The sequence below is a fragment of the Pipra filicauda genome, unplaced genomic scaffold, assembly GCF_003945595.2.
Source record: "Pipra filicauda isolate LSUMZ 115617 unplaced genomic scaffold, ASM394559v2 scaffold316_size853178_pilon, whole genome shotgun sequence".
NCBI classification, from domain to species: domain Eukaryota; kingdom Metazoa; phylum Chordata; class Aves; order Passeriformes; family Pipridae; genus Pipra; species Pipra filicauda.
Genome location: NW_024104439.1, coordinates 674,283 through 691,572, shown reverse-complemented (window position 1 = coordinate 691,572; position 17,290 = coordinate 674,283). Strand labels below are relative to the sequence as shown.

Genomic DNA, 17,290 nt, shown 5'->3' with positions numbered 1-17,290 from the left:
AGTCAAAGTGGAAAAACTGTAAAACTACTTTGCTTTATTTTACCATGGGATAAGTTACTTTTGGGGTTTTCTGTTTTAAAATCTGACAGATGGCCACTTTGGAAGTACAAAAGTGATTACTTAATTAAATCTAAGAAGTACACCTGGCAAGTGGACCTTTTCTAGGAATGAAAAAAAGATCCTTTCAAATAGGAAACATCAATTCTTAGCGCTAAGGTTACCACCTTTTCACCTTATATTTCTTAGGAGACATTTATTATCCTTGACTGCAGTGCTTACTATCACAGGAATACTGTGGAACATCATGTTTCCTTTTATGCTTGAGAGGCACTGCTGCTGATCGTCCGATAAGTCAGATATTTCCCTACGACATTCTTTATTGTGAGGCTCATCATATACAACATAAAGTATACTTCTGTTTTCACATCCCACTCTGACCACTGGATTCAGTTGATACATATCAGCTCACAACCCATAGGATCGTATGTCTGCAGCATACTGTGTAATATTGTTGAAAATATTCACTATCTCTGCAGTTTCGAGGCCATGTCCCCTGGGCAGTTTGGTGTCACCTCTTTGACCGCGACTAATGAGTGCCTGGAATATTGGCAGAGGAGTATACTGACAGTGTAATCCTCTCTGTGGTCCCTTCAGATCAAGGTGCAGGGAGAGAGGGAGGAAGCTGCTTTGATTCTGTACTTGTTCTGCAAGTCCATTGACACATTAGGACGTGAAGGCTTGTGCTTATCAACTGTACTGGAGAGGGTTGAATCAAGTCAGAAGGAACTGAGCCCAGGTCTAACCGCTGCCAGATGTTGAGCCTTACTGAACTAGAACAGCCACAGGAGTCTGAACAAGGAGCTGCTTGCTTAATAAAAAGCATATTTGGTCTTCAATACACTTCTTTGTCCTTGCTGATATGCCACAAGATACATGGTGGGCTCTGTGCTGACCTAGCAGTTTCCGTTGGTGTTCTTGCAGCTTTCAGCCCTCCTCATACGTTGTGGAGGTTATAAAAAGTTCACATTTGTTCTAGAATGCCTCAGATCACAGATAACTTAATATATGATTTTAAGAAGCAGATGACCTAATCCAGGAGACACTACTACAGAAGCTGAGAATACCAACAAAAAATGTGTCTGTGCATGTCTGTATCAGTGCATCTGCTTCTAGAAGAAAACTATGAATCAGGAAGTAGAACTAAGAAAGCAAGAGGGGGAAAAAAAAGTCATTTTTTTCTAGAACAGAGAGGTGATCCTTCAGTGTGCCACACAGAAATCAGGTCTAGAAGTCAAGTGATTTTGGAAGAACTCATTTGGAGAAGGAGAATCCTAAAAACAGTCAGCACTTGAAACCAGCACCCTCCAAAGAGGATCTGTGATATTTTGATATAGTATTTCTTTGAGAACCAAGAGAGAGATCCAGCTACAACCAATTTTATAGGTTCTGACTAAACATGGTGCAAAAAATATGATAACATCTCACAGTGTTTGTCACTGCATTGGTAGAAAACAAGCTGCTTGGTATAGATCCATATATTCTGGGCTGAGCTTGATATAAGGTTCCCCTAGTATAAAAAGACATTAGCACTGAACCTTTTCTGATTTTCTGTCTCACTTTCAGATGACAGCTCCTCTGGCAGTTAATGCATTCCCAGAAATGTGACCGTGTAGTTCCTTGGCTTTGTCAAGGCTACTACTGCCTTCTCAGGCTCTTTGGTACTCAGAACACAAATCTTTTAGAAAAGCTCCAAAACTGTAGATGCTCTAGGTTTATGGCACTCTTGAGGAACACATAGTACTTAAAAAAAATTAGGGTTCTGAACACCAGTGTTGTATATTTTAGTTAGAAATGCATAACTGTAATACGACAGACAACACCGTGCCCACAGTATATACTATCATTAAGAAATGAGGATTTAGGTCTTTGAAAATAGCTCTGAGCTGCTCAATAGGTGAACTTCTACATATAGCTCTTTAAGTTATTTCAGTGTCCTCTGCAGAAATTCTGTGATTTTTTTCCCCATGTTATGCAAAAATGTTTTCTTTCTTAAAAAGTTTTCTGTGTGTTTGAGCTTTCTTCTGGATTTCATATTCTTTATGGTTTTAAAAATCTGTATCAACGCTGGTATTTTTTATTAGGCTATAGATACGCATCATGTCTCTAAATACTGTTCCTTACAAAATTTGGGGAGGATGAGAACTCTTTTTCAAAGGCTTTTCTTGCTCACCTGGGAGGCAATGAGGGTAAAAATCTACATCAGCTGTCCACGGTATCACTTACTTGGCTCTTGGACTAGTGGGAAAATTAAAAATCAGAAATATTATTAGGCATTTTTTTGCAATAGAGCTTGTTGGCTGGCAGGAACACACCAACAAAGTCCAGAGTTTTCAAGCAAATTCACAAATTTTCCATATCTAAGTTTTTCAAATTGTCACATGCATACAGAGCTTTTTTATACTTCTTTATGTTCTGCAACTTTACACAGAGAAATTTGGAAGGTATTAGAAAATAGGGAAGGCCAAATGCCAGCTATTGAAAGCTAAGACATCTCAAGTGAATCAGTTTCACTGCTGATTTAACAGGTCCACAGAGTCTGAAGTGATAGGTTGTAGTTCATAGGAGGCTACTGCTGTGATGAAAAGATGTTTAAAATTGCATTAGATATTTACAGACCCAGAGGTAAGGCCCCAGTGGATTATCATATACAACATAAAGATTTTATTTTTTTTTTTAAAGGATTAAATGCTGACCTGCTATGAGCTTTTGACTCAATCATATCAGGTCTCAGCTACAAGGATGACCTTGGTGGGTGATTTCCCTGACATATGTAGTTCACACTTGGCCTTGCTTACTTTGTTTAAATTTAGATTTATACATTTTTCATGTTTAAGCAGTAGGGTAGCTAGTAAATAGACATTTTTAGTAAATAATTGCTCATGTTGCTACTAGTTGACTGACAGCAAATGAAATCCTACAAGGATTTTTATATATTCCGATGGTAGTGATACAGCTAAGTGGCCACTTGGTAGGTGAGAGCTTTGTTTGTCTAGGGTTTTAGCATAATCATTAAATCACAGCTTTCCCTAATTGCTTCAGCTGCAGCCAGACTCAGTTGGATGGGATTCTGAAGCAAATGGAATCCTGTCACATTCAATATCACTGTTTGCTTTATTAAATAGCATTTCTCTGGGGACCTGCATAGACTTTTGGAGTTTTTAATTTGTTACAGTATGTAATAGCTGGTTTCTGTAAAAGAATTGTTCACCAAGCTGCATTCTTATTATTACTACTGATGCCTTTTTACTTTAAATGAGGTTGACAAGATAAGAGATACCATTTAGAAGAAAGCTGTACTTACTTTTCTCAGTGAAGACTGAGTTTTGAAAGAGAGCACTTCTTGGTATGCATAAATTCTCCCACCGCTTTTGAAGTGAAAATTTAAAGTTAATAATTAAAACAAACACATAAACCCACTCTGTTATCACAACCTTCATTCTCTCTATATTTCTTTTGGTGCCTTTCAGTACAGTATATCCTTTGATTTAGCAACCGTAACACCCTTGTCAGCGATCTGTTACACTGTTCTACAATTTTATAGTGGCAATAACAGTAAAAGTTTTGGTTCTAAGTAGCTTTTTCATGGCAAGCAGGTGATTCAGACATCTCCATTTGAATCAGAATTTTAATTTGTAAATGCAAATGTCAGTTTAAAAAGTTCGCTACCCTGTGCTTCTCACCATAAAGACTTGTAAACCATTGTATATACTGAGAATATGTGAATGTCTCAAGTACAACCCATCCTCACTTTGTCAGAGCAGTCTGGACTTCTGATTATTGTTCCTTCATTGATCAGTCTTGGCTATCACATGCCCAGTAGTGAGCATTATGTACTTGAGAAGGATAGTGCTACACCACAGAAACAAGGAGCAACCGAGTCATCTGGCGGCCACAGAATAATATGTGAGCAATGTCAGTATTTGATATGTTGCCTTGTCCCAGGATTTCCTTATATTTCAGATTACTGAGGATGTAGGAAGATACATATGAACAATTCTGCCTCTAGTTTAATTGTATTTTGTACAGGATTTTGTATCCAAATACAGTACAAGATAAAACACAGGATCTTAGCACCTTTATTTGCAACCATGGCTAGCTGGGGAGTGAAGTTAGGAAGCCAGGCAAATAATCACATCTTCTTCATTTAAAGCATTTCATACTGGCAGAAATCTTTAACCAGTGCTCCAACTTCTGTCTGCCACTTGGAGCTTTTTATATGAAACAGCAGGAACCTGGCAGCCTGGAGATCTTTGAGCATTGCGAGCAAAAAACTTGAACATCATTTATAAGTTTTCCTGCCAAGACTGTTAAAATCTAGACAAAGTAGATACAGTTGTTTCACCCAGCTATTCACTTATTTTTGTCCTTCACTATGTAAGCTCTCAAAACCTCAACCAGTTTTCTTCTTGACTTTTAAATTCTTGGTAGGTACATAGAATAGGATCTATCTTACCTACCTTTATCCCTGTAACAGTTACATGTCTAGACTGAACCATTCTCTAGGCTCCCTCTACAGACAGTGAAGAGACAGATATCTCTAGGAGGCTTTTTATCTCATATGAATTTAGACAACTGTCTTGGGGTGAAATGAATCCCAGCCCTGTTGTCACCCTCCAGCTTTGATTCAGCAAATGTAACAAGTTCCATTTCCATGCTGGGATTTGGAGCCTTGCACAGAATATTCCACATCTGATTTCCACTTAATTTAATGGAAAATGAATGCATAAGTCTTTTAATTAGCTTTGAAAATCTCTGCCTTAATGTTTGATTAAGTCTGAATGCATGTGTTTGTATATTAAAAATTACAAGCAATAAATGTATCTGTATTATTTTCAAAAACCTGAACATCTGACAACTACAGCTGATTAGTGGACAATACTGAATATGATATAGTGTTAAAAACTGGAAAAAGTAAGTAGAGACTAAAATATGGACTTAATAAGAATACCTCAGCACTACCTTTTTTCTTGTCTCTCTCCTAAGTAGAGTTTAAATTCCAAAACACATTTTACACAAATAATTGTGGATACAGTGACATTGCCAGTTGACAAAAATGGCTGTGATTACTAGTCCTAATAAGTACAGAAGACATAAAGGAATTAACTTGAAGTGTAGTTTTGCTATGCTAAAAAAGTAATCTTTTAAAATGATCACAAAGTAGGGCTTCGGAGATGAGTTGAATAAAAAAACTGTGAATGAAATTTTAAGGGACATAACTTGCAGGTGACTCTAGCTCTTTTATGAAATTATTTGTAAATTCCCACAGTGTTTTTTTGCTTAAAGAATATGCACTGTTTTTGTAGCAAAGATATGGGGGGTTTTTATTAGCAACACATAACAAGAACTCATATTTGTGCTTTTTGCCAGAATTTTTCTGTAAGGTGCTGTAATGTTTGCTTCTCTGCACTGTGAGGAACTATATACTGTGATTATAATTTCTTTGGGTGATACTTGAACACCCAGAACTACAATATTATTATAAAACACCTAAATGCAGTAATATATAATTTAAACAATATATAATTTAAAGTGTGTATATGCTTGAAAATTGTAAAAAAAAGGGAGTGATTTCTTAAATACTTCTTTCTTAATTGTTTTTTCTTTTTCTGACTAGTTACTGCTAAGTTAAACTTTTGTGCATGAGGTTACCTGTCCTCTAAAGGAGATGGGTCATATGGTATACTTGATCTTTTCCGCTTCATGTACCTTTGCAAGAAATAGCAGCTCATTGGTTACACAGAGCTGTCCATAATTTTGATATTCCCTTACCTGGTTTGCAAAGCATAATAGGAAGTCATAATCTTTAGTTAATTAGACTTGCAGACTAACAAATCCATAGTTGGATCCCAGTTCAGCAAAACTTTTAAGCATATCCTTAATTTTAAAAGTCTCTTGCTGAGTCTTAGCAAGAGTTTTTTCCAAGTCCTGTAAGGTAAAGTTGTGTAGAATGGTCTGGATTGGAAGGACCCTTAAAGATCATCTAGTTCCAATTGCCCTGTAATGGGCAGGGACACCTTCCACTAGACCAGTTTGCCCCATCCAGCCTGGCCTTGAACACTCCCAAGGATGGGGTATCCACAGCTTCTCTGGGACACCTGTTCCAGCATCTCACCACTCTCACAGTAAAGAATTTCTTCCTAATAGCTAATCTAAACCTGCCCTCTTTCAGTTTAGAGCCATTACCCCTTGTCCTATCACTACATGTCCTTGTAAATAAATCCTCTAAGGCTTTCTTTGTGTATATAGAGATACATATCTCTTCACCTGTGTGTCTTTTCTACCATATAATCTTTTTTTATGATAAAGTCAACTCTTCATTGCTGCATTACTTAGCCCTGTCCCCATTTCATACTTCTCCAAGAAGCTGGAATGTAGGTAGAAGTGTGGTTTGTCTTATCTGTATTTCCCTTTCCTACCTGGATCACTAGGCTTGCACAAGAGTAAGGCACATGAGATAAAAGTATGTTTTTCAGCACAGCTGAAGAGCTGTTTCTTAGCTCTCTAAGTACAGTCTGTTAGATCATGGTTTAGATCATAGTTGTTCAGAAGCAGGGACCTCTGAAGGTCCCAGCTTTGTACTTGTCTCTAATACACGTGGTGCTTTCATGAGACTTCAGTGATCAAAGTAGTGGTGAGAGTCCAGTGTGAAATGGAGGTGTCAAGGACTGTCTTCATTTCATCATGTTCCAATGTAGTATTTAAATGCTGTCAGTAATAATTTTACTTTCACTGTAATAACTGATAAAGGGATTTGTGTTTACTAAATTTTTTCTTTAGAGCCTTGGGAGTTGGTGCAGTTGGGTAGATAGATCTAGAGAGGCTAATTTACTAATATTGCTGGGAATATGACTTTTTTCTGTGCCCTAGTGACACATAATGTTTGATGCTCTATATTCACTCATGGCAATACTAGTTATTGCCTTTTCATTCGGATAGATGGCATAGTAGCTTCCATTTACTCATATAGATGGAAGTAAACAAGGTAAAAAAGAAACCAGGTCAAAATGTCAGAATAAAATAAGAACATTTGTATGGCTGACAGCAGTACAGTTGATAATAGACACACTTAATATTCCATCTCTATAAAACATTCTCAAAGGCAGAGGCTGTGGGGTATTCTGTGGCAGAATGGAGAAGTGTAACTGTGGTTCATTTTTGATAAACACAAAACTCAGGTCTGTGATTTGTCTGCAATGATCATGGATTGAGAATACTACTAAGAAAATCTATTACTGTTCCCAGCCAGCTAGACACATCCTCACGCCTATTGAAAAGAGGTCTCAAATTTAAAACAGTTTTGAATATGGATTTAATATGCACTGTATATATAGCAAGTCCTAACTATGGGTGCTATGGGTGTCTATTTCTGTTAAAAATTGCACGATTTAGTTATTAATGCCCAGTCTTTTTGTTTACACAGCCAAAATATAGGTCTTATCCATATAGACCAAGTGAAATCTTATCCCATATATTTAGAAAGGACAAAAGAGCATCTTCTGCTGGTCACTGACAATATTGCTGTGAAATATCAAGGATGATGCCATGTTGGTGATAACAAATTGGCAGTGGAGTGTGTCTTGAGCCCAGCTTCATTGCTCTTTTTTCCCCTTTCTTTCTGCTCTCCATTCTTGTACACAAGTTCCAGGAGTGGAATAATGAATTCAAATTAAAAAAGCAGGTGAAATGACACATTTCATAAGGTAACTCTTTCTGCTCTGTACTGCTTACAATGCGGAATTAAACTCTGCAATTCCCTGTCTGCTGTAGGTGAATAGTGAAACAGGCACAGAGTGGATATTGAAGAATTCTTTTGTCTTTTGTCCACAAGCTGCAGTAAAAGTTAAAGACTGACAAATAATAGGTTTGAGACCAGACGTTCTTCTGTGATTCTGTTATTAGACTGAACAAGGTATCTCTCTGTCTTGTCCTTTCCTGACAACTTAAGTTATAAAGCTCTGTAATTTTAAGGACTACAGTTTTAAAAGGTTATCAAAATTGTTATACATATAGCAGCTGTTTAGATGGAAAAATTGGGTGGCTTAGATGTAGTGGAATAACTGTACTTTTCTAGTTGTTTGTAGACCAGTCAAGCTATTTGCCAGCCTAGTGAGTAGTTGGCACAACTAACAAAAGTTGTCTAATTTGGGTATATGTTAGTGATCAAATAAAAAGGAAGAGGTCAACCATCCATCTGAACATAAGAAAAGAAAAATTTGTTGTCCTTATTTCAGTGTCAGCATGTTTCAGTTAATCTGAACTCCTGGTAGAATTTCCCAGTGTGGACCTGTTATTTGAGAATCTAAGTGACATTATCTCGAAGCAGTATATCTGCAAAGCTGTTGTATGGCCAGTGTCATTACAGCGTAATGGTTTTCCTATAGTGATGCTGATTCCTACATGCCTGGGTTGAGAGTTCATCAAGAAATGGCATAAATCACATAAATCAATCTGCATATTTTGCAAAACCTCTTTCTTTTTACTTTTTTTCCTCTCCCATTATTATCTAAAGTTGAATAATTAATGTTTGATTTTCACAGTTCCCCATTCAGAAAATGGGCTGTTACCCTCCGGTATTTTGTTGCCTTAGAGTGTAATAGTTTATAGGCAATAAAAATAGGATCCTTGATATATTAGGAATTTCAAGTGAATGTGTAAGAGTAACTCCCTGTTATGAGCTATTCCCTGAAATTCCATTAGCTTCTTAAAATTACTGCAGATTTACATGGGAATCAGAAACGTTGCCCCCATTTTGCACCCCAGTCCGTCTCTCTGAGGAGGTATTGCTGTGGGGATCTGTTGCATGGCTATTATCTGCCTTTTCAATAAAAGAGAAACTTGATGTTGTTTCTTTACTGTACAAATGAAGATAAGTTCCTAAGTGGAATGTAAACAATAATTTAATTTAATTATTAAGTGAGCTGAAGAAACTGATATGTTTTGGGCATTGAGCAGAGTTTTGGCAAGAAGTTGCAAGTATGTAATGGAACAGAAAACTACGTATGACCAAAGCCAAGTCTTAAAATCTTTCAGCCAGTTTTACTACACATTGTTTGAGAGATGGAATCCAGCCACACTAGTGAGTGAAATAAAAGCAAGCAACACCTTTAAAACTGTGCATATGTGTGAAATAACAAATGGAAGGACTAGAGTAGGCCATTCTTGGCAGCAGAATGGGAAATGGAGGTTCTGTAAGATACCACTAGCTTCAAGATTAAAGTATATTTAATTCTATGTAAGGCATGCTTTATGTTTGAGATAAAAAATCAGATAGATTAACAAATTGCAAAAGCAATGGGAGTGCTCTTTACAAGCCAGCCCTGAGCAAAAGACACTGGGAATATAAGATAGGTGTGCATCTTCTTGTACCTGTGTAACAGCCATTTGACTATGTGGGTTTCTCACCCACATACGTATGAGCATTCCACTCTTTCACTCTGTTCATACTGTTTCCAAGAGAATCAATCTAAGACTTATAATATCTATATTCCATATAGAATTCATATAAATAGCAAAAGACCCCTATGCCAGATTATAAAACCATTGTGCTTTGCAGGACCAGATCTGTAGATCAGTACTCAAATGTCCAAATAGATGAAGTTAAGATATATAGATCCCTATTAATTAATTTGTTATTCCTGTGTAATTCATATCAGAATTCTAAATATGTTAGGTAGAAACAAGATGGATCTAATTTAAAACTAATGGAAAAAATTATTGGTATTGGGACTATGTGCTCCGAGTATAAACTTTAATGTCCGATTTTTTGATATACTTATTTGTGAGTTTTTTAATTTGTAATGGCTGCAGAGTTTTTACAGGTGTATTTAATGGCAAAATCTTATCTTGAGTTGCATTTTAAAAGCTCAAGTATAGTTTAATTTGCTGGGAACAGGAGGAGGGGAGGAATGCCATTCTTTCCTTGGGGAGACAGCAGTTTCCTCATGCAGCATTAACTTGAAAGAATATGAGACACGTGTATGTTGCCAACAGGAGTGTGGATGTATAGAGTTCTGAAAATAGTAAGTGTCAATAGGTAAGAGTTGCAGGTGCCAGAAGAAAAATGTAAGCTCCCAAGGGCACTATCTCTTTTTATTTTTGCCTTGTCCAATGCCAAGGTTGATGTTTAAAATTCAGATTTTTCCCTGAAAAGTGATTATACAAAAAGAAAAAAGATTTTGTTTCAGAACAGATGTGTTTCCTGTGTGTATTCAGAATCACATTTATTTGTTCCCATACCTTTATTTTAATATACTGTTTACACTTGTTACACATGTGCAGCCAAAAGCAATGTGAGGGAGAAACCAAAAATCAGCTTCTCACTGGGGATGAGCCATGGAGCTGCTGTAAAGGGCAGCTCTGCTGAAGGCTCACTGGCAGCAGGATCTCTGTATCCACTCTTTGGGAACACAGCAGCCATGCTCTGTAGCTCTTTCGCCTCTGCCTAGCCTAGAAATCTATAACAGGGGATTAATCCACTTAACCCGTGATGGCAGCAAACCGAGACAATTACTACTTTTTCCATCCTTGTTAGGCACCAAGGATGAGTGTTCACTCTTCTTTATAGCAATCTTTTCATATGGTTAAAGCCTGTCATCACATTCCCTGTGAGCTTCTTCTGTCTTATACAAAATAGAGGTAGATCCTTCTGCCTTGCTTCTTGTGAATCTTTTGGGGTTGGTTTGTTTGTTTGCATTTGTCCTTAAACTCATTGATTCCTGTGAATCTCAGCAAAATTCTTTTAGAATGGGTAGCCCAGTCCTGGCCACAGTACTCCAGAAGTGGACAGAGTATTCCAGTTGAAGTCTTTCAAGAGATGTGTTTGCTGGAGTGGACGGCTATTGTATCTAAGACATTTCCCTTGTTTGTGAGACATTTGCTTTATAAGCTGGACCATTTTCTACAGTACTATCTAGCCAGTTATTCCCCATTTTTTATTTGTGCTTTTGTCACTTCATTTTATTGAATTTCATCTTCATTTCAAATGATTTCTCCAATCTATCAAAATCATTTTGAATTCCATTTCTGTCCTGCAAGGTGTCTTCAGCCTCTCAAGTGTGGTTTCATGTACTGACTTTTTACGTGAACTGCATTCTGCCTTCCAAGTCATTAAACAAAAATAAAGGAATTTGGAGAAAATGCCATAGTCTCAGTTGGCCTCATATTTCAGTTGCAAGATCTATTTTGGTTCAGCAATCACCATCACAGACAAGAAGAAAAGCCTCATTTAGCTTGCAGACTCTTAATCGTGTAAGTGTGTAAGGTGTAAAGAAGAACCCAGCTTGACTCTCAGATCACACAGTGAACGTACAGGACTGTTAGATGGAGGGGGGAAAAGAACATCATTGTACTTAAAACTGATTACGTTTGCCAAAGAAATCAGAGTCAGGAAAAAATATTGAAACCCTAGGATTCCATTTACTTGGAGACCCTATTCAGAGTTGAGCCATGCTTCAAATTAAAAATAATACCAGGGGTGGAATGGATCAGAGGGAATAATGACAGTTGTGGCAGAAGATGTTTTGCTACTTGGGTAGCCTGGCCACAGCAGCATGGCATCTTTACTTCTAACCCAACTTGCAGGCTGTCTCTGCCCTCTTCTGTCCTGTGACCCATTCCATAAGTATATTTTAATACAAAATATTTTTTAAGTATTAATATTTTTTTGTTATGTTTAGGCCATTATTTCAATGTTTGAGCATGTGAGTGCAGTATGTGAAAGGGAGGTTGCCATGGTAATTTCTCATTATTGTTGAATAGAAAAATAATTACTCTGGCAAAATCCCCCGTAACCCGTCAAAGCATAAGTTAAAGATGCCTGAGGGCAGCCTTGCCTTCACCATCCCCTTTTTGCAAAAAAAAAAAATAAAAAAAAGGGGTGGGTTTTTGCTTTGTTTTGTTTTGTTTTTTGTTTGTTTGGTTTTTTGTTTGTTTTTTTTCTTTTTTTTTTTTTTTTTTAATAACTGGATCCTTTTTCAGCTTGGCTGGGGACACCTCATTTGATTTTGTTCACATTTGGCTGTGAGAGTAGTTAGGCCCACCTGTGACAAGGGTGGAGCAGAGAATTAATCAGCAGAGTGTATCCAAGCTTGACAGAATTTATATATTCTTTTAGACTTTGGTTTTCTTTCTGGGGGTGGTGTGTTGCATTTTATGTTTTTCCTTCTTCCTGACATAAAATATGCAAAAGCTTAAGATAAAGACCTTGGACAGTATTCAAACTGTGACCGGGTCTGGATATTTCATCTATCCAGGGAGGGAATTCACACTAATTCCATGTCCACATTTTTCTTGCTTTCAAGACTTCTTGGAAGCCAGAATGAGTGCAAGTATGTGTGGTTTTGAGGTGAGGCCCTGCACTTTCCTTGCTCTTCTCTGTCTTTTTCCCATGTGCATTTACGTCCTGGCTATGTGATGCTCCTGTTTTTGTTCCCATGTCACTGGATGCTGCATGGGTAGCTCCAGTGATACGCAGCTACTCAGGTAAAAAGAACTGCAAATGTGATATGTGACATTACTTAAAGCCTTCCCTCCCGTCTTCCTTCCCTATGACAAGTATGTCCAAAAGATTGCAGTTAAACAGTTCTGCAGCCTCTCTTTTGCCACTACTTGTTGGACAATACACTCTTATATGGGCTTATAATGTAACCCACTAGGCTGTGCTGAGCGAATGGTCCATGTGCAGAGGTGTGTTGAACACCTGTGTATATATTTCATACTTACCATGGCTACTCAGCTCCTCAACACAGCAGTGTTTGCACATGGTAACACTCATCAGGTTTACACCAGGAAAGAGCAGCAACTCTGTGACAACAGATGTTGCAGATGTGGGGACAACTTTGATACCTCTTTGTGTGACTGAACTGCAGGGCCATATGGTCCTGTCACTGCTAGGTGGGATGGGCCTTGGCAAGGAAGGAGTGTTATAGGCTCTGACGCAGCCAAGAAGTCTCTCTGGCATCTCTGGTACGACCCAGATTGCTAAAACCTCTCCTTACCATTTCTCCATTGTATGCTTGACAAAAATCAAAGTGAAGTTGAGAGGCAGGAAAGATACCTTGCTCAGCATTTTGGAGTAAAATCCAACAGTAACATCATCCGGAAATACAGCAACAGAACTAAAAACGCCAGATTTCTCTGCATGTATACGTATAATGACTATGATAGATGCGTATTTTCTCTTAAACCGGTGTTTTATCTCAGGGGTTTTTTTTCTGTGAAGGGAACAAATATTTTTCTGGATTAGATCAATAATGCTCAGACATTAAGAGGTGCTCAGTGCTCACTGTGCTGAGTGAACCTGGCCTTGCACACCGGTTAGGCAGCTGCCATGAGTGGGACAGAGTGGCTCTGAGTGCAACTTGGGCATCTTCACAAGTGTATTTCCAGCTTTGTTGCTGTTCCTGTGTGCTGCAAGTGATTTAAGTCTCAGGGGCCTCAAAAGAGTAGAAGAGACTACCAAAAATTTCTAATCCAGCTATTAAATATATCCATAGCTTTTGAATTAAACCTTTGGTGTGTTTTGTGTTTTCTGACTTCTGTGAAAAACCTTGCAAGCTGGACCACTTGGTCAGGTGCTAGACATTGAAGTTTGGGTGGCTGTTGTTGATCATTAAGGTCTGGAAATGCCTGGTTCAATTGTCAAAGCCAAGAAACTACCTGTAGTGGTGTACTGGTATATGCTTTACATTGTACACTATATTAATAATTGCCATGTTCCAGCTATGTGTATTACTTTAAGTCTAAGTATACACTGGTCACCTTAACATATTGTTTTCACTTCATGTATCACACTTAAAAGTAAAGTTGTCTGACAACAATTACATATAAGTAACTAACTGGTATTTAACCTGCAGTAGCATCGTATTTATAATAAATGCATTGAAGTGGAATGACCATTATATGTAGTTTCTAAATAACTTTATTGTCAGCTCATGCTGATGATTGGGTTATGTAGCATTATAGAATTAAGTCCTGAGGTTTTTTGATTACTAGGACTAAGCATTTGAGACACATAGCCCAGAAAAGGAGGGAAAAATCATAGTTGCTTAATTTGTTACTGATTTATAAAGCTATAGTTAACATTTGAACAAAAAATTCTTCATTGAAATGAAAGTTTTTACATATTTAGTGTGCTTGATAAAATGAAAGAGTCTGTTGTATAATAAACTAAGCACTTTATTTTTTTCTTAAGTTAGAAATGGAACTTTATCTAGGAAAATTAGTTTGAAATATCATATAGACACCTGTACCCCAAAACGATGGGTGAAGAAGATAAACTAGGTGTGATCCTGTGGAATATCTTTTACGACATATGAATATATATTTATTTTGCCTTCTATTAAGTGAATGATCTGTTGCTTCCTAGGATAGTGACAACCTCTGGTGGGATGCCTTTGCAACTGAATTTTTTGAAGATGATGCAACTTTAACCCTTTCATTTTGTTTGGAAGATGGACCAAAGCGATACAGTAAGAAATGTATATTTTTTTATCTACTGTTAAGTCTGAGTTTCTAAACACAGTTTGTCTGTACAAGACAGATGCAACCCTGGCAATGACAAAGTCACTTGTATGTATTCAGTGACCATTAGGTTCCATTAAAGAATCGCATGAGTTGGGGATCCATTCTTTTTGTGGAATTCTCTGAATTTGATTACATGAAAATAAATTATTTCCTAGTGGAGTGAAGCAAATAATAATATATAATCTTTGGATTTTTATTTTTAATAAATAAGCTTTGTGGCTGTGCTTGCACTCTTTGTTAATTTGTTTTCTGCAAAGATTCAAGTGTTGAGTCTTGTGGGCAAAATTGTTCACAGAAAGGGAACTTCGTAGCAAGTTTCAGTGTTGTTGCTGGAAGGGCTTCCAAATCTAAACAGGGATCAGAAAAACAATAAATCAAAAGCTATATCCTTGCTAATGTAGATAAGTATTCCATCAACTGTTTGGATCTATGCTGCTTGCACACATTAAGGACCTGCCTTGGATATTGTCTGAACAGCAGTGGAAGTCTAGAACACTCTCAATCAGGCACTAAATGAAAACTTGAATAGAAGTGCAGCAGTGAATAAATCTGATGGCACTGGTATCCATTGCCTGCACACGCTGAGCAGCAAAAAGGGATAAAATTCATCGAACAAATTGTTAGAAGTGAATAATTCACTCAGCTTTAGCACTAAGCAACAGAGAGAGAAGTAAACATTGAAAAACTGCATTGCCAGTTGTTTCACTCGATTCAGAGTGACCCATGCTTTATGGTGACAGCTTGTACTCTCTATTTAATGCTGTGAATCTTGTGAGATTCTTCTTTTTCATGAGAGTGACTGATTGTCAGCCTATCACTCACATACTTCTAATTCCTTTTATCAATTATCTCAGGTATTTATTTGACAAGTGTTACCTTTTCCTGGAGAAAAAATAACAGCTGCTTTGAAAGCACGTTCTGGGATTAGTGTTGACAGAATTACAGTTTCTTGCCTTTCAAAGCAAGTGATAACTGTAAAGGTCCTTAAATTACAGCCTATAGCAACGTTGGTAACAGCTGATCTGTCCTGATTAGGTTGAGTCAACTTGTCAGATATCAGATTTGCTAGTTGTGTTATCAGTCCAGAAGGCACAGATACATCAGCAAAAAAGCAATTAATGTCCAGTTAGATTCAGAGGGAGTTGTGATTCTGGAAAACAGTGCTGCATATGAAAGAATTTGTCAAAGTGTAAAATATTCCTGTTGTCACAAATGCTTGATAATGGTTATACTGTGTGTAACTGGGATGGTTTGGTACAGAGTAATACTGTAATTCTTGCCATTGTTTCTGATAAGCATGATTGAAAGATCAAATTACTGTAGGTATGTTTTTAAAAGAACTAGTACACAGGATTTTCCCTCTGGTTTTAATTTCTGACCTCTGCACAAACTGTTGTTGCTTTTGTTTCAGCATCTGAAATTGAGGGTCCTCATTTGGAGCTCTTTGCTGTTCATTCCTATTTCCTTTCCTTCATTAGTAAATATTTATGTAATTCTGAACTACAGTATTGGTGATTCTTTTTGACATGAGCAGTATGACTGTACAGTGATACTCTAAAGAGCATGCTTGTGCTGTTCCAGTCTGGGACTTCCACTGCCCTCTGAGAAGGCTTGAGAGCAGCCTTGGGGGTGCCGTGTTGTCCAAGTCCCTGACTGGGGACACATTCAGCATTGCCAGGGGAGGCTGCAGAGAGGAGGTTGCATGTTAAGAGTAGCTTTCTCTTCCTAGGAGGGAAGTTTGTGTCCAAAACCATGTTCAGGAGTTGAGAACAGAGCAGTTTGCTCCCTTTTTGAGTACAAATAGCAGAAAATCACTTCATCTGTAGCAGGTACTCAATGAGCACAGAGACTTGACTGAGGTCTCTCTTTTGCCTGCCCAAGCCATGCTCATGCTCTGTTATGCTTTTATGGATGCTCTTGGCATCTCCCAAAGACCATAATGTCACCTAGTACCTTTACTCCAAGTAACTTGTGAAATTGTTGGCCAAGGGCTGTGGCTTCTGTTAGGTGAGCCAGAGTATTCTGAGTGGTTGCAGCACCAAGCGTGGAGCTTTGGCAGAGATGAAACCAAAGTCTTCATACTTGCTGTCCACAGCAAGACAACTGCCTCCTTGCCCAGTATGCATGCTCTTTAGTATGTAGTGGGCATTAAAAATATTGGAGCTTGCAGAGGGGGAAAAGAAAAGATAAATTGTTTGTTATTACTCTTGCAGGCACAAACAGTAATGGAGGGAACCAAGATAAGGCCCAGGAAGAGAGAAATAGCCATCCTTTGAGAAGTTGTTTATAAAGTTGAAAGTGATGAAAGATGCTAACCTCTTGCATTTTCTTCCAGAATTCAAAATTGCCCGCCTTTGTCTTACTTCAACCTCTGAGAGATTTGCTTACATCTCTGACATTGGTTGTGGCCACCACCTCATTTTCTTTCCTTTGGGCAAAAGTTTCTTTCTTTTGCAAACTCAAATATAATTGGAGCAAACAAATTCCATAAATAACCTTAAGTGTGTGTGCATATGTGGAGAGAACAAATAGTTTGTCAGCGGCCATGGTTTTTCTCTGGGTTATGGCAATTCCCAGTTCTTTTCCTTCCTTCTTCTCAGGAAGATCTTCCTTCTCTTCCAGATCTTGCCTTAAGCCATCAGAGATGTGGAGGAACAAAGTGTTTTGTCCCAGGTCCTTTCTTCAAAGCCCCTCAAGAAAATTGTGT

General features: G+C 37.8%; 1 protein-coding gene across 9 annotated transcripts in view; it reads left to right on the top strand.

Annotated features, from left to right (window-relative positions):
• Positions 1–17,290, top strand: part of LDB2 (LIM domain binding 2) — a 220,138-nt gene that overhangs the window by 62,009 nt on the left and 140,839 nt on the right. For all 9 annotated transcript variants that reach the window (XM_027729466.2, XM_027729467.2, XM_027729463.2 and 6 more), the window contains exon 2: positions 14,426–14,528. In XM_027729466.2, coding sequence (XP_027585267.1) covers positions 14,426–14,528 — 103 coding nt within the window. The remainder of the gene's footprint in view (positions 1–14,425; positions 14,529–17,290) is intronic.